Genomic DNA, 23,711 nt, shown 5'->3' with positions numbered 1-23,711 from the left:
AGACATGTGATCTAATCTCCAGACTAGAAGGCTTAACAATACAATAGGAGGCCCAGTCAGCAGGTGAAAACAAGCATGAGGATTTAGAGATTAAGGGGACAAGTGATTTTTTTTAAGCATGTGTTTCAAACTGAGAGTGGGGACAAAGTATATTTCCACTAACGAATGAAGAGAGTATCACAGGTACTCTATTATTTTGTTTAGAACATTTTTTTTGGGGGGGGGTACGCGGGCCTCTCACTGTTGTGGCCTCTCCCGTGGCGGAGCACAGGCTCCGGACACGCAGGCTCAGCGGCCATGGCTCACGGGCCCAGCTGCTCCGCGGCATGTGGGATCTTCCCGGACCGGGGCACGAACCTGCGTCCCCTGCATCGGCAGGCGGACTCTCAACCACTGCGCCACCAGGGAAGCCCTAGAACATGTTTTTGAGATGGATGTTCAGTATAGAGAAAAAAGCTGGACTATGGGAAACGAATTTTATTTCAGCTTTGCCATTGAGTTACTATGTGATCTGGGGGAAAATCACATAAGTTCTCTTGAATGATTTGTTCGTAGGTCATCAGGTTTCTAATTTTTAGAGGGAGAGAAGGGTAAAATGTATGTAATTACACACATTTGTAAAATGTATGTAATTTTTTGTAGATAATCTAGATAAAATCTTCCCCAAATCTGACCTAGTTGTCTTCTTTTCTGGTTCCTTTACCCCCTTTCAATATCCTTCCAACCCTATAAGCTGCCCAGATCCTTCAAGCTAAGTCAGGAGGAAAGTGGGTCTGAAAATCACTGACAGCATCTTAGCATGAATTTGTCAAAAACTTCTGCATTTATGTTTCAAAAGGTCTGTTGATTAAGGGCCCCTAAATAGTGCATCTTTTGTGGTGAAATTTTAGTAATTACTTTTGAAAGGTTCCCAAGAGCCTTTGAAATGACACTGCTGCCAGGATTCTCCTGACTACCTGACAGGATGCTTGGATATTTGGGTCTTATCAGTAGTTCTTCAAGATAGCACACACATTTACGCAAAAAGTATGCTTTACTTTATGTTAAAATGCAAGTGGCAATGCTTAAAGAAATTAACATATCCAAATTTTAATAGCCACTTCTCCTGTGTTGCCATTTTTATGCAGTGGACCATGAGACTCACACATTCAGCTTCTTGTGCCTTGAGTCTTCCCCCAAAGAATTAACATTTAGTTGTTTTTTTAAACTTTAAATTGAAGTCGAATAAAATTGAGTTAAAATTGAATATATATATATATTCTTCTTCAGATTCTTTTCCATTATAGGTTATTACAAGACATTGAGTATAGCTCCCTGTGCTATACAGTAGGTCCTTGTTGTTTACCTATTATATATATAGTAGTGTGTATATGTTAATCCCAAACTTCTAATTTATTCCTTCCCCTGTTTCCCCGTTGGTAACTGTAAGTTCGTTTTCTATGTCTGTGAGTCTATTTCTGTTTTGTAAATAAGTTCATTTGTATCATTTTTTAGATTCCACATATAAAGTGATATCATGATATTTGTCTTTGACTTACTTCACTTAAATTAACATTTAGTTTTCATTTGTTTTGTTCAGCTTTTCATAACAGAGCACATATTCTAGAGATACAAAGCTGTATTTGATTTTCATAAACTAAAGACTTTAGTGAAGAAATACTTTCATAAATATTGCTGGAAATGTTCAATTTTCTTCACTTCAAAGTGACAGGTTTATTACTTTGACATCATCATATATTCATTAGAGCCTCAGAAGAATTTAAATAAGATATATACTGTTTCCAACTTGGCAATAAGCTAACATAGCTTCCACTCATTACCAAAGTGTCACAGTAGGAAGTTCCTTCCACAGTCTGGATATTTGCTTTGCCAATCATCTATTGGGGTTTCCCTATATATGTTGTGAAGAATTTAAAGTTAACCTCATTTTCTACAGTCATATAGTTATGCAAAGTCATTGTAAAAATTTGATCACAGTTTTGGTGTTTTGCAAAAATTATTTTGAGCTTAAAGTGTTTTCTCACAGACATGCTGTTTTGTATGACACACACCGGGGTCCACAGATCTTAGGTGCACAGTGTAATGAATTTTTGCATATGTATTTACACATCTGTGAAATTGCCACTCAGATCCAAATATAGAACTTTCCATGACCCCAGAAGGTTTTCCTGTAACTATCCCAGTTGACCCCCCCACCAAGCCAATCAGTATTCTGACATAGATCAGTCATGCAATCTCTTGAGCTTCACATAAATGGAATTCTGCAGTTTGTGTTCTTTGGGGAACTGTATTCTTTTCCACTTACCACTGTATCTCTGAGATTCATCCAGGTCATTGCATGTAGCAGTAGTTCATTCTTTTTTCTATACTTTTTTATTGTATTTACCACAATTTGTCCATTTATCCTCTTGTCAATGGACATTTGGGTTGTTTCCAGTTTTGGATTATTATGAGTTATGCTGCGAGGAATATTCTCTTCTAAAAGAGCCACTTACACCATTTTTATACTCATTGCTCTTGGGTCATTGAATTTCCAGGTTATAGAGTTCATGAATATTTAGCTTTCAGAAACGCTGCCAAACAATTTTCTAAAGTGGTTGTACTGTTCACCCCCACGAGCAACGTAGACGAGCCTTCCTTTTGCTCCACAGCCTCAACAGTATTTGATGCTGTCAGTTCTTTAATTTTTAGCCATTTAGTGGTATATCATTGTGGTTTTACTATGCATTCCCCTGATCACTAATGATGTTAAGCACTATTTCATATGCGGGTTGGCATTTTGGATATTTTCTTTTGTGAAGTGCTTAGTTTTTTGGCACATTTTCTTTCTTTTTTTTTTTTTTTTGGTGGTATGCGGGCCTCTCACTGCTGTGGCCTATCCCGTTGCGGAGCACAGGCTCCAGACGCGCAGGCTCAGCAGCCATGGCTCACGGGCCCAGCCGCTCTGCGGCATGTGGAATCTTCCCGGACCGGGGCACGAACCTGTGTCCCCTGCATCGGCAGGCGGACTCTCAACCACTGCGCCACCAGGGAAGCCCCGGCACATTTTCAAAATAGGGTTTTCAATCTTTTCCCCGTTGATTTGTGAGAATTCTCTGTATGTTCTGGATATGATGCTTGATTGGATATACGTATTGTAATAGTCTGTGGCTAGTCTTTTCACTCTTTTAATGTTGTCTTGTGATTATTAAGATTTTAATGAAGTCCAGTTTATCAACCTTTCGTGTTTTCTGTGTCCCTATCAAGAAATATTTGCTACCCTCAGTTCAGGAAGATTTTACGTTTTTCTGTAGTTCGTTATTGTTTTACGTTTCATGTTTAGGTCTAAGATCATCTCTAATTAATTTCTTTGCATGGTTTGAGGTAAGGGTCACAGTCCAGTGTTTTTCTACATGGACATTCAGTTGATGCAGAATCACTGACTGAAAAGACCATCCTTTTCCCATCGAATTGCAGTGGCCCTTTTGTGGTAAATAAGGAGACCACATGTGCACAGGTCTGTGTTTGGACTCTGTCCAATTAATCTATTTATATGTGCACCAAAATCACGTTATAAAAATCCCTGGTGTCCAATAGTACATGTTCTCAGGCTTGTTCTTCTTCAGTTTTGCCTTAGCTGTTCTAGTATTTTTGGAGTTCACCTTAAATTTGAGAATCAGCTTGTCAGTTTTCAAAGACACAGACACAGACACAGACACAGACACACACACACACACACACACACACACACACACACACAGAACCTCTTGGGATTTTATTTGTTATTGCACTACGTCTATCTATAAAATTGAGAATTGACATCTTAACAATACCGAGTCTTCCAGTCTAAATACTTGCTTAATCCACTCAGTCATTTAGGACTTTAATTTCTCTCTGCAACATTCTCTAGTTTTCAGTGCAGAGATCTTGGTTTTTATAAACATGATGATGAACTCAGATAAAAAATGGGTATGATTTCAATTTTCTCAAAAAATGGGTAGTGTTTACAAAAGACCCAATTTTATTATTATTTAGGACCTGCAATCATGTTAAGATCTCTGAGACAGGAATTTCCAGAGTAACTAAGTAATCTTTTTTTTTTTTGTGGTACGCGGGCCTCTCACTGTTGTGGCCTCTCCCGTTGCGGAGCACAGGCTCCAGACGTGCAGGCTCAGCGGCCATGGGTCACGGGCCCAGCCGCTCCGCGGCATGTGGGATCTTCCCGGACCGGGGCACGAACCCATGTCCCCTGCATTGGCAGGCGGACTCTCAACCACTGCGCCACCAGGGAAGCCCCAACTAAGTAATCTTTAAAATATTCAGTGCTATATATTTTAATTGTGTGGATTGCAGCTTTTAAATCTAAGTGGTAGCACTATTTATAATCCGATTTATTCTTCTGGTTAAATATATTAAGCTGATGCCCTGTCACCACCCTTGAAGTCTTTGACACATTTGTTAAATGAAGGGCTGAAAGGCTGAGCGGTTGACCAGGAGAACTGATGGTTTCCACTTCCCATAGAGCAGGAGATCAGTGTGGTTTTCAGCAGTTTATCTCCTCTCTGTCATAAAAACTTTGAGGTCATTATACCCAAACATGAATTTTAGACATTTTAGAAAATTAAGGTTGTGACTGCATGATGCCAAAATAGTTCATCAATTTAGCTTAAGAACTGTCCAGTTGTCCAGTTGGCATATTATAAAAACTAGCTGCAATATTGTCTGGATTGGCTATTAATTTCCTAGAATCTAGCCTGAATTAAATTTAAACAAACCCCAGATAATAAGAAATTAGTGTGTGTATGTACATTACTATATTACTGTGTTGTGGTGCAGTGAGTATGTAAATTCACTGTAAGTGGAGGCAGACTTTATCTTTTATTTCTTTGAACAGCGTTAATTAGCATTAGCATATAATTAATACTTTCTCAATGATTTTTATCTCATTTATTTTTCATTATAGGCCACTTTGGTATGGCAGAGGTCTTTGCTTTTGCTTTTTAGTTTTATTTTAATAACTTAGTTCAGGCTGCTCTAACAAGAATACCATAGGCCTGGAGGCTTAAACTACAGACGTTTATGTCACACAGTTCTGGAGGCTAAGAAGTCCGAGATCAGGCTGCCAGCCTGACCAAGTTCTGATGAGAACCCTCTTCCTGGTTTCCTCACAAGGCAGAGAGAGAGAGAGAATCCCTGTTCCTCTACCCTCTTGTAAGGACATCCATCCCATCACCAGGGCTCCACCCCTAGGGCCTCATCCAAACCTGATTCCCTCCCAAAAGCCCCATCTCCAGATAGCACCACACTGGGGATTAAGACCTCAGCATATGAATTTAGGGAGGGGTACATTTAGTCCCATGCAGTCTCCTCCTGTTCTAAAGTTTAATATCACTAATACCTAAACCTGAATCCAAGGTGTGTGAAAATAGTAGTAGGTCACTTCTTCTAACATTAGAATACACTTTGAATATGAAAACTTAACGATATTAGAGCTAGCTAATTTCCTAATGTCGAGTATAGAGCGACAATTAGAACATTAGAGCAAATAGTAGCTAACACTGACAAGCGTTCCCTGTGTAGCAGGGACTTCACATACATAACCACATGTATTCCTCACGAACACACTGTGAGGTGGGTAATATTCTTATCCTTATTTGAAAGGAATTTAATTGGGCTTCCCTGGTGGTGCAGTGGTTGAGAATCTGCCTGCTAATGCAGGGGACACGGGTTCGAGCCCTGGTCTGCGAGGATCCCACATGCCACGGAGCAACTAGGCCCGTGAGCCACAACTACTGAGCCTGCGTGTCTGGAGCCTGTGCTTCTCAACAAGAGAGGCCGCGATAGTGAGAGGCTCGTGCACTGCGATGAAGAGTGGCCCCCGCTTGCCACAACTAGAGAAAGCCCTCGCACAGAAACAAAGACCCAACACAGCAAAAATAAATTAATTAATTAATAAAAACTCCTACCCCCAACATCTAAAAAAAATAAATAAATAAAATAAAAGGAATTTAATAGAGCGGTTTAATTTCTTTCCATTTTATCTTACATTTCTGATTGTATTGTATGATTCAAATTTATTTGAAAAAAATGATAGACAATGTAATGAAAATTCTCAATACCTTTTTTTTGTTTAATAGAGAAACAATGTCCTATACTGAGGAAAGAGGGACACCAGTTTACAACAGACTACAGAGATAAAGTTGAAGTTTCAGGTAAGCATTACAGTTCTTCACAAAGAAACATTTTTGTGTAAAATTATCACCAAACACGTAGTGTATTGTAGGTGACTCCTTCACATTGTAGTTTAAGATAACACCAATACTAAAAAATTAAAAGCAAAGAAGTCAAATGTTGTACAAAAATTTCTGAGCGCAGAATTCTACATCATTTAACCTAGGACCACCAACAACTCAACCTCTCGGAGAACAAAAGTTATTTAAAATTTTAAAAGTTGTATCCATTGTAGAAAGTTTGAAAAAAAGAAAAGAAAATGTATGAGAAAGAAGATCTCACTACCCAAATACAGTCATGATTCCCTTTTTGTAACATTCTTATCTTTCTCTTTTTTCCCTTCATCCTCCGTTTTCTCTCTCCACCCTTCCCCCACCCATATATGCACACGTAATCATAATACATATACTGCATTTGAAATCCGAGCATTTCCCCACGTCAACATATATTTTTCTAAAGCACGATTTCTTTTAAAAGACTGCTTAGATTTCAGTTGAATGGCTGTAGTATTTTTTACTTAACTAATTTTCTGTCTTTAGCTATCAGAGCTGCTACAATAAACTACTCTGCTTACTTATTTAGAATAATTCCTAGGTCAAAGAAAAATAATACTTGAATCTTGTGACATATATTTCATCCTCCTATATCCTAAACAGAGGGAAAAGAAATCAAGATATTTTGCTGATCCCGTAAAGAGCAGATTTAACTTGAAATAAGTCAGTCTACAGATAAGGACTACAAAAAATCCTATTTAAAAGTTGGTAACTCTGTGAATTTACTAAATTTAATAAAACTGCTGGATTAAATCATTTGTCACATTCCACAGGTTTTGACCTAGGAGAGCGCTTTTCTCTGAGACGTGTGTTTTGTGAAGGTGATAAAACTTGTATCAAATTGGGAAGTTCACGTCTTATTAGAGACACCATGTAAGTAAAATAATAATTTTTCTTCACTTTTTAAAAAATTTATTTATTTTTATTTAATTTATTTATTTTTGGCTGTGTTGGGTCTTCGTTGCTGGGCGCGGGCTTTCTCTAGTTGCGGTGAGTGGGGGCTACTCTTCGATGCGGTGCGCAGGCTTCTCACTGCGGTGGCTTCTCTTGTTGCGGAGCACAGGCTCTAGGTGCGCAAGCTTCAGTAGTTGTGGCTCGCGGGCTCAGTAGTTGTGGCACACGGGCTTAGTTGCTCCGTGGCACGTGAGATCTTCCTGGGCCAGGGATCAAACCCATGTCCCCTGCATTGGCAGGTGGATTCTTAACCACTGCACCACCAGGGAAGCCCTTTCTTTACATTTTAATAATACAACATAAACTACTTTCTAAAGAGATTCCAAATAATTTGTTTAAGAATAAAAAGTCTTGTCGACAGTAACACAATCACTTGAATGCTGTGGTAAATGTGTTGTTTGATTAGTTGTGGTTTTTAGTAATCTTTACAAACTGATCTTGTTCTATAGCGTAAATTTACATGTATCGATAGCGGCATAATCTTTAGAGAATAGTAAGTAAATTTGTTTTTGAAGAAATATTATTTATGTTTAAATAGACATAACCAAAATTAGATTTTAAAATGTGAATTTTAAACTAAGACACAATGTAGACTTAGAGACAAAAGAGTGATATTTATTATATTTATTTCTACATGCTTCATGCATATAGATAAGCTCCATGGTAAATTAAAATAAAAGAACTTAGCCCTTACTGTATATTCATTTTATATACTGTGTAGAGTATATAGTAAAGAAAAGCCTTTTTTTTTGGTCTTGTTACTCATTTCATTTCAAAATGAATTTACTGAAGGGTTTTTTTTTAATTGTTGGTTTGTTATCTTTACTATACTTCTTCTTCTGATAAATATGAGATTAAAAAGAATGACTTGCCATTTAAATACTGACAATTTGTCAGCAATTATACAAAGCAATAATAATTCCCCATATGGTTGGCTATATGTAATTGGAGGATGGATCAATAGTAATTCAGAAAGCTTGAGTCATCAGGAAGGCAAATATAGCATATATGGTCCTGATATTCAGCCTTTGAGTCCAAGATGAACATTTCAGGGTGTGAATACACTGCAATGAATAAAGCATCAGATTCTGTTTGGGGGCTTCCCTGGTGGCGCAGTGGTTGAGAGTCTGCCTGCCGATGCGGGCGACGCAGGTTCGTGCCCCGGTCCGGGAAGATCCCACATGGCGCGGAGCGGCTGGGCCCGTGAGCCACGGCCACTGAGCCTGCGCGTCCGGAGCCTGTGCTCCGCAACGGGAGAGGGCACAACAGTGAGAGGCCCGCGTACCGCAAAATAAAATTTAAAAAAAGTAAACTGCTCATTAATTGGTAAGAAATCAGAGGGCTAAGGAAGAGGGTAATTTGATACCAGGGGATGTAATGGGTGATTTGTCTGGTGGAGAACTTCAGCAGATGTCACTGTACAGATCTATGCTATTGTGGGCGTCTTAAGCCTGAAGGTGGCTTCGCATGCAGGCATTAAACCCTCAGGGCTTGACAGCTTCCTATTTGGGTATTCATATGCAGCAAAGAAAAGTCAATATGTATCTCATCTATATTTCATATATATTGGTTTAGATGTTTCTTAACTACCAGTAGATAACTTTAATTAATGAATTTAAGCAAGGCAATAAATTCTCTTCCAAAAATTAAAATGCATTTTCTCTCTTGCCCTTTTCCTGATGATTTAAACCCCTCTAAGTCTGGCCAGGTGGCCAGAGTACTGGAGAGACAATCTTTGAAAATTCATTGAGCCTGTGTGTAAGAAGACGTAGCGAATTTTAAGTAGCTACATTGGAAAACTTCCTGCCACATTTAGACATTGCCATTCTCTTTTGAATATGTGTGATAATAAATATTAGGTACTACTTGAAATTTATTTTCCGACCTCTGGCTCTAAATCACGGTGCGACTGCTGGGCAATTGATGTGCATGAAGTCTCAGGCTCTGCCAGCAGAACCCGGTCCCTCCACTGCAGGAAACTGGAGGGCATCTGGTTAAGCTGACTAGCGAGTGTCAAGTAGCTTGGCCCAGCTCCACTTACATTTCGCTCCGTGAGCCAAGGATGCTAGGATGCTTCTCTCACATGATGCCGTTCTGATTTTTCAATGAGACTGGAGTAAAGTTGCAGCTATTTATATATTTGTAAATGAGCCATCTTGCAGAATCAGCATGGGAAAAGGCAGATGCTAGTTTATATGGAAATTGGGACTCTTTCTGTGCCTGAGCTTGCTCTTATTGTTCTGCCATCTTCCAGGTGAGGGTTACGAGGGGAGAGATCTCATGAGTTGTTGGTCAGGTACCCACTTGGTGCCTTGAGCCTGGCTTAATGTGAGGACCCAAAGGCAGCTCTTCCAAGGGTCCTTCAGATAAACACTGTTGTACCCAAAAAGGTGGCGCAGGCTCAGGGAACATCTGACAAGGTTTCTATGTTTGGTTTTCTTTTCTCTTCATGTCCATTCTTTAGTATTCCTTAGGATAGCAAATGGTAAGTATCTGGGTGCTTTCAAAGATTCTGGGTGGCATGCTACCCAGTTTTCTAGAATTTTCTAGCATCATTTTAGAGGAAATTTTCTCAGCTTCATGTATCTACAAGTATCTCTGGTTATGTGAAAGAAATAATAATTTCTCTACAGATTGAAAGCAATATCCCAGGTGATCATACTCTGATTATCTTTAAATTGTCTTTTGGCAATTATCAGGGCAAAATGGTGAAGTTTTGAGAGAAAACATATACAGAACATGCATATGGTACAGAGCGCCTTATTTTCTTGGTATAACATAATTCTTATGTTTCATTGGCTGCTTGTATATAAACATGTTTTTAAATAAAAATGCGTTAGTAGTTGAATATATAAATTTAAAATGTCACAGAAAAGTGAATTCCTGATTCATTATTGAATTCAAGGACGGTAAAGAGCCTTATCTCTCAGGTTCTATGTCTACCTGGAATACTGTGTTGAGAAGGCTTCTGAGGCCCTGTTGAGTTCAGCAGATTGGAGTGCTATGGCCCATTCGTGAAAAGAGGGGGGAAGGGAGGGCTGTAGTCTGTAGTCTAGTCTGTAGCCTCTCTGATTTAGGATGACACCTGTGACCGGGTGGCTTTTGCAGCTGCAGCAGTTCCCAAGAATGGGGGGAAATGAGACTATGTGTGAAAAAATAATCAACACAGATTACTAAGATTTTATGAGCTTGGATAGTGTAGCTAGAAACAGTGGCATAGCTGATAGATATGGTCCTCTTTGCTTTTGTTACAAACAAATAAATCTCCAGTGAAGAGGAGTCGTCTCTCTGTCCCTTTCATTAAATTGGTGGTTGCTTTCTGGAAGCAAAGGGCTCTTTAGTTTCATGGCTTTACATGGAAGAAAAAAGCTGGTAGAAGCCCTTTTCATTTGTGTTTTGTAATACATAATAATCCTCAGCAATCCTTCTAAATATTTAGAAGATATATAGCGTTTTTTAGGAGATTTTAAAGTTCTCTGGACCTTAACAGTTCCCTTGGAAATATTCCTAAGTATGGGGAAAGCTGTTGTGTGTATCACAGCATCATCAGCCCTGGTCTTTGCTCCTGTTAAATGATTCACCCCGTGGGCATGTCTTTTCTACATGGACCTTCACACTACCTTCAGCTTTTTATTATTATAAATAACACTACAATATACAGGAAAGTTGTTTCCTCTGTTTTTCTGGCTAGAGAGGCCAGTTAAGACTCACCACTTACTCATCACCTCCTTTGTTTATTTTTCACGTGTCCGTTCATTCAGTAAACACTTGTTGAGCCCAAAAAATTCATAAGATTGATTTTTTCAAAGTAGAATTACAAGTTCATTTTTAGAGATCTTGGTAATATACTTCTAATTATGTTCCATCATTGTTTTATCCATCTCTTCTCCAATTTCCTTAGTAACATTGGATATTATACTTAAACATTTTGTTATTAAGTTTTGTGTTTTTAACTGAAAACTTGTAACAATTACAAATAAAAGCTGTGGCTTACTATATAAGTATTTTAGGGGTTCCCGGAATTTTCTGTTCCACTTAGGGTGAATAAGAGGTAGCATTCAATAAGTCACTGAAATGAATTCAGTCTAGTCCAGAGCTCACCCTTCTATTCAACATTTACTGAGATTACTATGGACTGAGCACTTTATTAAGCTCTGGGATTGCACTGGTGGAAAAGTGTGGGTCTCATCTTGCCTTCCTGAAGCCTGCTGGAGAGATACACAGTGCAAGGGAAAGCTACACTTTGCTCTTGCCTTGACCCAAGAAGAAACTGAGCTGTGTCCCTCCTATCATTCGAGCATAGGCTGCAGGACTCAAAGCCCACAGCTCCTCTCATAAAAGCTACACTTTCTGAGCATGTGGGCTCAGTAGTTGTGGCTTGCAGGCTCTAGAGTGCAGGCTCAGTAGTGGCACGTGGGATCTTCCTGGACCAGGGCTTGAACCCATGTCTCCTGCATTGGCAGCCGGATTCTTAACCACTGCACCACCAGGGAAGCCCTAAAATTTTTAAATCATATAATTTAGCGAAGTTTTATTTTTTAACATTTATTTTATTGAAGTATAGCTGATTTACAATATTGTGTTAACTTCTGCTGTACAGCAGAGTGATTCGATTATACATATATATACATTCTTTGTCATATCCTTTTCCATTATGGTTTATCACAGGATATTGAATATTGTTCCCTGTGCTATACAGAAGGACCTTGTTGTTTATCTATTCTACATATAATAGTTTGCATCTGTTCACCCCAAACTCCCAACCCATCCCTCCCTCACCCCCTCCTCCTTGGCAACCACAAGTCTGTTCTTTATGTCTGTGAGTCTTTCTGTTTTGTAGATATGTTCATTTGTGTCATATTTTAGATTCCACATATAAGTGATATCATACGGTATTTGTCTTTCTATTTCTGACTTCATTTAGTATGATATTCTCTAGGTCCATCCATGTTGCTGCAAATGGCATCATTTCATTCTTTTTTATTCAGTTTAGCCAAATTTTATATATTAGATAGAAAAGAATTTTAAGAGTATTATACAGTTTTAAGAATGCACAGAAATATTTACTTCTCTATCACAAGGACCTCTTTTATATTTTTCTAGAAAATTAAGAGATGTTAATATGTTCCAATAATAAATTGCTTTAGGTTGAAATGGCTACTTGTTTGTTCATAACCACGGGAGTTCCCCTGGTGAAACCTGAAATTGGCCCCTATACACAGAGGGCAAGGAGAGACCAAAGAAAGAGACAGAGCCCCCCAGATTGGTAGGTGGCAGGTTTACTGAGCAAGGGAACGTACATACAAGGCTTGTCTTGGGCGCGGCAAGAGCAGTAAATCTCTGCACCCATCCACCGTAATCATAGAAGTTTATGTAGAGGCCTTAATGGGGGTCAGTCATGTACACTGTCCAGATGGTCTCAGCTACACATTACTCTCTCAAGGCTGCATCCTTGAAACAACTCCTAACGTGGGAATGGTGGGCAGAAAGTACATCCCAAGGACAGGGGAGGAGGTTTGGAACCTCTGATTGCCCGGGTCCAGCTCACAGGTCAACTGGTGGGCAAATCCTCTCAATGACTTCCTCCAATACTTCTAAAATGTAACATAATATGAAATATTATCAGTTCAGTAGTTTCATTTAACAGTTTTGGAAGCATTTAATATTATCAACAATTTTAAGTAAGTTGTGATTTTCCTCCTTCAGATTTCATATAATTCAGTATTTGGGAGGGAGAAGTAAAAAGTATCAGTAATTGATCTTATGTATATAGATTCTACAACATTCATATCTATGTTATTTTGTTTTATTTTATTTTGGAAACATCACTCAACATATCTACCATCTTAACAAATGTTTAAGTGAATAATATGTCATTGCTGACTATAAGTGCAATGTTATACAGCAGATCTCTTTGTAATTATGGCTAATTACATGTAAATTATCTTATCTTAAAACGTCCTGATGCCATTTACCTTGAGAGAAGTGAAGTACCAGTTAAGTCTACTACTTAGGAGTCATAATAATGCCGATGTCATCATAAAGTAATAAAATTAAGGCGTCCTATTTTGGTAATTACTCAGGCCAGCTTGACAGGCATTAATTAATCTACTTCTATGGTTGGATTATATATTACATTTTTGTCTCTCTTCACTTGTCTTTTTATCCTAAGAATCAAATCTTATAAGAGACAGCAGAGGTTTTGCTTGGGTGCGGGTTATATGTATGTATCTGTGGAATGTGCACTGCAGGTTTCCAGAATATACAAAAGAAAGAAAGCATGGAACCACATACTTCAGTCATCTTTAATCTTATTTGCCCCATAAAAATGCTATGAGGATTAATTAGCTATTAACCTTCAGTGGTGGCAAATGTGCTGCTTTTATAATGGTTGTAAACCCAAATTTAAGCATGACCTTAAATTGATGAATTAACCAGAGCATCGACCATAGTAATATATGATGTTTCGTTATACTAGTGCTTAAGAATACCTTTATTTTTTATTTTTGCGGTACGCGGGCCTCTCACTGTTGTGGCCTCTCCCGTCGCGGAGCACAGGCTACGGACGCGCAGTCTCAGCGGCCATGGCTCACGAGCCCAGCCGCTCCGCGGCATGTGGGATCCTCCCGGACCGGGGCACGAACCCGCGTCCCCTGCATCGGCAGGTGGACTCTCAACCACTGCGCCACCAGGGAAGCCCAAGAACAGCTTTATAACAGCTCTACAGATTTTCTTGTGGATCGACAGGACTCCATGTTTCATAAAATAGCATTGGATAGTCTAACCCTCATCCTCAGACAGAATCAGATAGGAAGATGCAATTATGATTTCACTGACAAACTCTGAAACGTCTGTGAATCCAAGAAGAATAGTGTCAGCTAATAAATCACTAATTTATTATCATCTCAATTCTTTCAACTGAGCCATCAAGGCTAATCAGAAAATAAGCATGGTGGCCACAAAGCTGCGTATGTTATCGTATGTGACTCACATCAGCTTGGTAGCGCCTCGTTCATGGCCTCATTTTGGTCGGCACTACAACCAGCCCCTGACAACCACCCTTCTGCCTTCTGTCTATGTGATTTGACTCCTCTAGGGACCTCGTGTAAGTGGAATCATCCAATACTTGTCCTTCTGCGTCTGGTTTATTTCACTTAGTATGCTTCTGCTCTTGGGTCCTAATCTCCTTGTCAGTGCATGTCACCCGGCCTTTGCTGTGGGTCCCCTTCATGAAAACGCTTCTTCCTGGGACCCAGCCAACCTCTGCTCAAGGCTGCTTATCCTCAGCCTTCAAGGCCAAAGTTGCTCTCTGTGTGTGTGCTTTGGAGGGTGGTGGCATGGGTTCAGTGACCCTCTAGCTGTCCCGTGGATTCCAAAGCAGTGCCGCTTGGGTACAGAGCCTCACAGCGTAATTTTTTTGTTTGTTTTTGACCGCGCCATGCGGCTTGCAAGATCTTAGTTTCCCGACTAGGGATTGAACCCGGGCCACGGCAGTGAAAGTGCTGAGTCCTAGCCACTGGACCGCCAGGGAATTCCCTCTCACAGTGTATTTAACAACTAACGCTTGGCACTCCTTCCTCTGTGGGGCTCTAAAGCTCGTCGATACGGATATAGGCAATCCTCTCTACTATCTTCACAGATAATAGCTCTCTAATTTACCCAGGATAAGAAAATAAAATTCCCTTTGCTTAGGAGACCTATGTAGGAAAAAATATTTCATGATATAGTCACCGTTATTTCTAAGTTCAGCTTTGATGCCAATGAAAGAAGAAATTCTAACCAAGTATTTCACTCAATTCCCAAATGACATTGAATACTCACTATGTGCCAGGCACTGAGGATTTAAGAATAAATAAAGACAGCGTCCTAGTTATTTCTGTCTGGGAATTATGGAATTTGTAGCAATCTTTAGATATGAGGTCTGATGAACTCTGGAAGAGCGGACGAACCCTTCCAGGAACCAGGAAAAACTTCATAGGGGATGTGAAAAAAGGCTTGAAGGATGAGCACAAATTTGCCGGGTGGTAGTTGGAGGGGGCATCATGGTGGTTTTCAAGGTCAACGTAATTTGCAGACTGGTGAGAAATCCCGTGTGCTTAGTAAACAGAGGGGAGAGACTGTCTGGTGGTGAAGGAAGCTGAAGGGGCAGCTGAGGTGCTGTTCTGAAAGGCCTTACGTGCCAGGATAAGGGGTTAGAACTTTATTCATGTAAAAAAGGAAAGTAAAAGGTGAAAGATTTCTGGGCTCTGAAGAGAAACCCGAGTGTATCAGTTATACCACAAGAAAGCCATGTTCAAAAGCGTGAAGGTGTGGGAGGAATAACTTTCCATTCTAGAAAAAAAAAAAAAAAAAGGCTGAGTATATGCCGTTGGGAAAGTCACAGCTTTGGGTAGCGACCTGGGACTCTCCCGGGCTGACCCTGAATTAGAAGCCAAGCCCCCAGACTCAGAAGGACACTTCACAATTCAGAGGACTTCTTGGGCGTGGAGCGGGGTTTGACCCGGGATTTGTTTTATCTTTTTTTGGGGGGGTGGGGGACAGTGAAAAAACCTTTTTGAAGAGCAGCTTCTCTGGTCCATCCTCGATTTTTGTTATCAGAATGCCATCTAGTAGGAGGGCTCATTTTCAAGGGGAAGTCATTTACAACGTCACAATGAACAAATGCTAATCGTAACAGGCGTAAGATTATCAGAGAGCCATCCAAGCTTTCTTTTCCCATTAGCAACCTATGTGGCTGAATCCCCCGACAAACACAGAAAGGCTAAGATTTCAGAGTCTCTGTGACTATGGAACTCAGACATCATCCCCCCAGCCCCCCACGGCGGGGTGAAGGCATTTCAGACAAACCCTTCAGGCCCTGCGAGCCAAACTGCTTGTAACGTGACAGGTGATGGTGAATGTCAGCTGGGCAAGAAATGACTTACTATAAACTCCAAGCATCTCTCACTTCACTCTCAGGAAATGTAACTTGTATCAGATTTCTCTTCCTGGAAGATATTCAGCAAGTCAGAGGCCCCACTGATACTTGTAAATACGGAAGTTCTTCATAAAGCCTGCCTCACGCTTATTTAGAATGGAAGAATTAATTTGGAAGCCAGTTCTTGATATTTAAAAATAGATTTTTTTCCATTTAGCCATTTCGTTTTTAAAGCAGAAAAATAAAGGTTGGTCTTGCTAAATATGATCTGGAAAACTCACTTTGGCTCTACCAAAATAGACTTTTAAAAAAAGGGCTTCGCTTCAAGGCTTGCGCTATGAGCTGGTGGAATTAGCCCTGGAATCACTGTAATTAGTAACTAAACTTTTTAAACATTTTGTTCTCTAAGTGTAATCACACTTGGCTTTTGGAACACCACTTACAAAAGGAAATTTCTCCAGAATAATTGTGTCATCTTGTTTTTCAGTCTCTAAGGACTGTAATAGTGAAAGTAAGTTTGTTCATCTTTGTTTTTTTCCTTTTTACATTGCACTTCTTGCCTCAAATTCCTTATTATTTAGTTAGGTAAAAGAACAGAAAAGACACTGGTAGTCATGCGTTTTTCTTTCTAATCCTCTCTTATTCTGTAGTTTGGTTTTGTTCTTTACTTTTCTATACATGAAACAGAGATATTACTTGCCACATGACAAACTAAGGTTCTTTTAGGAACACTGAACAGATACATCAAATTGAACTTGTTGTACAATGAAATTGCCAATTGCTTAATATACTAAGGAGTAAACAAATTTTTGAGCTTCATTATGGTGTTTATTTTTCTTGACACACTACTAGGGCATAGTGGGGAAAAAATGAGATCCACTCCCTAATTCCATCTCCCCATAAAACAACTTTATCAATAAATACTTGCATGTACTTACTTTAAAAGAGTGCATTACTATTTTTTTTAATTAATTAATTTATTTTTTTGGCTGCGTTGGGTCTTTGTTGCGGTGTGCAGGCTTCTATTGCAGTGGCTTCTCTTGTTGCGGAGCACGTGCTCCAGGCATGCGGCTTCAGTAGTTGTGGCGCGTGGGCTCAATAGTTGTGGCTTGCAGGCTCAGTAGTTATGGCGCATGGGCTTAGTTGCTTCACGGTATGTGGGATCTTCCTAGACCAGGGTTCGAACCCGTGTCCCCTTCATTGGCAGGTGGATTCTTAACCACTGAGCCACCAGGGAAGTCCAAGAGTGCATTATTTTTAAGTTTTATGATTTTCCCTGGCTCTTCCATGCTTGCAGTACTCCCTATCTGGAAGGGAGTGTGGAAAAGCAGAGTTCATCCTCTTAAGGCAGTGCTTATTGGTTTCTCATTAATTGGACAGCCAGGAATGCCCATTATTTGTTCAGCTGACATTGTTCTGTCCCCGAGAGACTAGACAGCTCCCCTTCATTAAGGTAACTTTGTGTATAGCTATGTTAGTCATGGATTCCACAGCTCTGGGGGTGAATGGGATGGAAGCTTCCACTGACCCCTGGGCCAGGGTCAGTGCTAAGCGTTCTCTTTCTTTCCATAATCACTTGAAAGAGGCACATTTATGATCATTATTTTCACATCTCAGGGAATTACCTGTCTTTTTAGTTAGGTAACCTTTCTATTGATGTTCTTCCTTAGGCATTAAAATCCCAACTTATAACTTCTCACCAGTAGGATAAAAAAGGAGGCAGTTTTTATCAGACACTTCATACTTTTCTTCACATTACAGAGTTATTAGTATATACACTGTTCTCATATTTTTCACTACATACCCCCAATTGTACTCATTTAAAGAAAATGCTTGGTGAAAAATCCTATTTTTTTTTCTCTAATAAGTGATCTCTAAGGAATACAGGGCAAATATTCCTGATTGGTTATCACCTTCTATAGCATACATTTCTTTCCTAAAACCCAACAGACAGTATGCCCATTTTAAGGATATTACTATGTGGTTTGTGATACTTCCTGATCTGTGCTCAAAATATCATTAGAAGAAGGAACTGTAATAATCTACCCCTCAGGGCTACTGGTCACCTAGAATGTGCAAACGTCATCATGAATCCTTTGCTCGGAGCCCAAAATGTGATTTACTGTTGTCGTTAATATTATAGTATGATGTTAAACATTTTAATTATTTTTTCATTTCTTGACGTTAATATTTTATATTTATTTACACTGACCCTGCCCCATCCAGTACTCAGAAAATAGTTTTTTCTCCCTTACAGTCCCAAAACATTACTTTTAAGTCAGGTCAGTAACGATGAGGGAAACTTTATCTTTAGCCCAGAGGACGCAGGCAACTTGATATACTGGAAAAATCTGACCTCGGAACTAAGGGTCCCGAGTTCAAGTCCCATCCTGACCTTTGTTATTTAACAGAGGCAGTTATTTAACTTCTGTGGCTTTAATTTCTCATTTATCCAGGGAGCTGGTTGCTCTAAATCACTGTTAAGGTCCCTTTCAGCTTTAGGAGTGTAGGGCTACAGGAAATTGTCATGTGTGGTTTCTTTATAACGGAAATATTTCCAAGGATGGGGAGACTTCTGCTCAAAGACACTTTTGGAGAAATCTTCTTGGAGCAGAGATTCTATTTTGCTACAGTCTGTAGAGATTTTAAACTTCTTTTTGAAAGTAAGAATACTGATTGTATTTGTTCCTGGAATTGTCTTGTGTCAAACGTTTTGATTAACCTGCTTTAGACTTGCATAGGGCTTGGGTTTTCCTTCTGCTTTTTTCATGATGAACGTGATGTAGCCCAGTCTCATAAGGCCTTGACTTTTAAGGTATTGTGCAGGGTGACACAGACTTCATACTGAATACAAGTGTTTGATATCTACCAGGACCGGTCATAGGCATCATCATGGATTTTCCATGAATGGAACACATTTTTATGAGTACCTCCTATATGCCAGGGACTGGTCTAGATGCTTGATTTAGAGCAAGGAGTCTGGCAGAGCCCCTGTTGTCATGGAAATCGCATTCTAGTGGTTGGGAACAGGCAATACATGTGGAAACTAATACATGTTTTTAAAAAGTTGGGCTTTTATAAACCTATGAAGGACATAAAACAGAGCAAGTGTTGTATTACTATAGACCTTTCAGAGAAGGGACATTAGAGCTGAGACCTGAATAGTGAGGAGAAGCGTCCATGTGACGACTCCTGGGAACAACCTTCCCAGGAAGGAATCAGGAAGTACAAAGGCCCAAGACCTCAGTAGAATGAGGTGTTCAAGGAACAAAATTCAGGTCACTGCCACTGGAGCGTGGGTGCCACACAGAGACTGGAATAGGACACGATGTGGCAGACTAAGGCAGGGGTCAGAGCACTAGGCCTTGTGAGCCGTCATCAGTGATGTGCGTTTCATTCTAGGAGCCACGGGGCCTTGTAGGAAGGTGATAAGTAAGGGAGGGACCTGGTCTGATTTTCACTTAAAAAGCTCATTCTGACCGGTGTGTGCAGGCTATACTTCAAGGGAGGGAAAAGAGGGAGAGCAATCAGGACGTGTAACAAGAGTCCGGGGCAAGACGTGGCAGCTTGGGATGGGGAGTGAAGGTGGAGCTGGAGAGAAGTGGACAGAGTCGGGATCCATTTGGTGGTAGACACAGTAAGACTTGCTGATGAGTTGGATGGGATTGGAGTTCATAAAGGAAAGGCAAGAATCAGGTATGACTTTTAGGTACTTGGCTGGAGCACCTGGGTGAATGGTCATGTCTTTTACTGAGATGCGGAATCCTTGTAAAGGGATGTGTTTGGTAGGAAGCAAAAAGTTCAATTTCAGTTATTTATTTAGACTTGCCTTTAACATCCAGGTAGAGATGACAAGTGGCAATTTAGGTGTGTGAGTCCACAGTACAGGTAAGGGCAGTAGTCAAGGTTTATCTTGGTTGCCTCTCCCCTTTTCACCTCCTTCTTTCTGGAACCTTCCTCCCAAACTTTCAGTGCCTTCACGGGACACATTTGCTGCCCAGGGCTCACAACAGTGGCATCTCGTCTGGGTCGGCCTGACTTAGGGGTGCCTCCTGCTCTGACCTTATTCCTCCCTCCCTGTGCCTTCCCCATTTAAACTTCCATGCTTTACAGCAATCCCCAGAGATTCCCTGTTCTTCGCTTTCCAAGGAGAGGATTAATTATTAGACAATTTGTTAAGTAATGCGTGACTGGTTTCTAGGGACTATTTTAATGGTAACAAAGCTTGTGTTTATAAAACGCATTTTCCAGAGAGGAAGAAAGCTCTCTCATAGTAGAGTATTAAGTGTTTGGGCTTGTCAGTGAAAGTACTTCATAGTTAGGGAGAATGTGAGTATCTCTGAGTCCATACCACATATACAAAAGACAGCAGATGCAGAGTTCCATTGAATATTTAATAACAAGTATACACACACACAGTGATTAAATACTTCATCTTAGGCCAAGATCTTTCCTGTAATATAGATGCCTTATAGACATCATCGTTTTATTTGTATTTTCTATTGCTTTTATTTATTTATTTATTTTTTGGCTGTACCACGTGGCATGTGGGATCTTAGTTCCTTGACCAGGGATTGAACCCATGCCCCCCTGCAGTGGAAGTGTGGATTCTTATCCACTGGACCACCAGGGAAATCCTTGTATTTTCTAATGATTTTAAATAAATTCTGATCAGGAAAGTATTTTTCGTTAGTCAAGTGGGAAAAAAAGATCTAGAGAATGTAGTTATTATGCTATTTAGACAAATACAATCCATTCTTAGAGTCCTATACAGTAAATCCCTATGGTTAATAAGATGTTAATTTTTATCTGACTCCACAAATATAGTTACTAGTACTTTGTAATTAAATATTCTGTTTGAAGCATGTGGAGAAAGTATTGGAAGAAGTGTATTTTCATTTGAAGTTTCTCATCTTCTCTTACTTAACAGCTCAGTGACTTATTATGAAGGCTATAGGCTGGGGCTTATAGATTTTATGACTTATTTTTAACCTCCCATAGTAGTAAAAATAATGTTTTTGTGTTAATTCTCCCTCATCTCTGTCCTTTAAGAATATAAGGTTAGGGGGGCCTCCCTCCCTGGTGGCGCAGTGGTTGAGAGTCCGCCTGCCGATTTAGGGGACGCGGGTTCGTGCCCCGGTCCGGGAAGATCCCACATGCCGCGGAGCGGCTGGGCCTGTGAGCCATGGCCGCTGAGCCTGCGCGTCCGGAGCCTGTGCTCCGCAACGGGAGAGGCCACAATAGTGAGAGGCCCGCGTACCGCAAAAAAAAAAAAAAAAAAAAAAGAATATAAGGTTAATTTATAGGTTGTTTTAAAGGTTAGGATTATTTTTTCCTAAACTGAAAATAGTAGTGCTTTCAAAAAAAAGATCACTCCTACAATTTATGCTGATTGCATAAAAACCTTTTAATTTTAATACCAAGAGGGAAGCACGGTAATGTAAGGATCTTTATGAAATTTTGTACTGAGGTCAGAGCCTCAGATCTGGGCATTCTTCCATAGCTGGTCATTATAAGGAACCCCGCTTTTGATCCTCCACCACTTCCTCTATAGTTTTAGAGCATTTCCTTCTATTTTACGATCGAACTGAGGGCTGCTATACATAGAGAATATCAGAGAGCTGTTGGAAACTAAATTTTAGATTTTCCTTAACATTGAAATAAATTACAGGTTCAAAAGAGTCTAAAATATGTGAATTACAAGGCTTCAGAGACACTCCGGATTATATCTAGAACTCTCAGTGGGCTAGTGTAAGGAGGACTCCAGAGGCAGTAAGTGTCCTGGGCTCCTGTGGGTAATTTGGAATGACTTTACTTTGGCTCTCTATGACTTTTACTTAGTCATATTTTGTAAAAATTGTTTTTACATTGAACATTTTGTTAATTTGGCATACCTCTGCTCTCACCTGTCCATGAATATTTAGGTGACTTTCATTAATGTGAAGAAAAGTAGACAATGGGAAATAAAGGATTAACTATACTTATATTTCACTAAACTTTGAGCTCTTCAAATGTAGGTTAATATTAATTTCTGTGGATGAACTTCTCATTTACAGTCTTGAACTAGGTACAATGTGTATAAAATGGAGGGAGGTAGGAAATATCCCATTGAGAATTTCTAGCCCAATATACCTATGAATGACTTTGGCAAGTAAGTCTCAACAGTATTTTTCTTAATGGGAGTATCACTGAATAAGCAAAGGATAGAATTTCTTATAGGAAATTACACTCTATTCAAAAATATTCAAGCATGGATATCTTAGACACTGCAAGCTGTCATTTTATCTCTCTGGTAACAGACCAGTAATCCAATATGGTGTCTTTTATAATAGAAACTTTGGCAAGATGCAGAGAAATTATTCTGTGTCACGTTAAGTGTTTGTGCTTGTGTGATATAAACAAAAAACATAGTCTGTAAGAGTAGATACATGTTGTATTATTTTTAAAATACAAAATATTTTCTTCAAAAATTACAGTCTAGGCAAGCAAAATCATTTTTGGCCTCAAAAGCAGAATATCAATTTCTGAAAGGGAAATATAGTAATTATAAGGATTTTCATCCATTATAAACTTAGACTAAGAAAAAATAATTTTTCTTTAAACATAACTAAATTTATTTCAATGTATTATTTTAAGACTATGTTTATTAAAACATTATTAATATTAATAACATTATTTTGTTTTATTATTTTTGTCACAGAAGAAACCTTTCATGGAATATAAAATATTTTCAATATTTCAGTTACATTTTTAATTTTTTAAAATAATTATATTTAGTTTTATTTATGAAGGATTAAGGAATCATATCAAAATGTTTCATTTGCTGGATCGCTCACTCCACTCATTTAACAAATAGTTATAGACTGCCCTGTTGGCACTGTACTTATGCTTTGTGGGTGGTACAAAGATGGACTAAATGTTGTCTCTGCCTTCAAAGAGCTTGCAATCTCATGATGAAATGTGACAGGTACCTATATGACTATAATCCTAAGTAGAAAGTGAGGAAAAAGGTGTTTTCATTTTTTTTTTCTTTGAGGTACGCAGGCCTCTCACTGTTGTGGCCTCTCCCGTTGTGGAGCACAGGCTCCGGACGCGCAGGCTCAGCGGCCATGGCTCACGGGCCCAGCCGCTCTGCGGCATGTGGGATCTTCCCGGACCGGGGCACGAACCTGCGTCCCCTGCATCGGCAGGCAGACTCTCAACCACTGTGCCACCAGGGAAGCCCAGTTTTCATTATTTTTTGCTTTGTAACAAACCACTGCAAAACTTAGTGGCTTAAAAACAACAATTTATTATTTCTCATGATTTTCTGAGTTAGAAAAAGGCACAGGATTTATCCACATGGTTCTGCTTCATGAGATGCTCACTCAGGTCACTGAGCTGCATTAAGCTTGCAGTCAGGCTGAACTGGAAGATCCAAGAAGGTATTACTGATGATGTCAGAAGGAATGGCAAAGTAAGAAGCCCAGAAAATGTACCCATCCATAAAAACAGTAAGAACACAGGATAAATGGTCAAAATCAACATTTCAGAACTCTGGAAATTAACCAAGGGCTTGCAACAATTAATGGGTGTTT

At 39.5% G+C, this 23,711-nt stretch overlaps 1 protein-coding gene across 1 annotated transcript in view; it reads left to right on the top strand.

Moving 5' to 3' along the window:
• COL19A1 (collagen type XIX alpha 1 chain) overlaps positions 1 to 23,711 on the top strand; it is a 352,964-nt gene that overhangs the window by 7,262 nt on the left and 321,991 nt on the right. The window contains exons 2-3 of the mRNA XM_060167691.1: positions 6,117 to 6,191; positions 7,037 to 7,136. Coding sequence (XP_060023674.1) covers positions 6,117 to 6,191; positions 7,037 to 7,136 — 175 coding nt within the window. The remainder of the gene's footprint in view (positions 1 to 6,116; positions 6,192 to 7,036; positions 7,137 to 23,711) is intronic.

This window comes from Lagenorhynchus albirostris, chromosome 12, assembly GCF_949774975.1.
Source record: "Lagenorhynchus albirostris chromosome 12, mLagAlb1.1, whole genome shotgun sequence".
Classification (NCBI taxonomy): Eukaryota; Metazoa; Chordata; class Mammalia; order Artiodactyla; family Delphinidae; genus Lagenorhynchus; species Lagenorhynchus albirostris.
The sequence above is the reverse complement of the archived record's forward strand: the minus strand, read 5'-3'. Positions and strand labels throughout refer to the sequence as shown.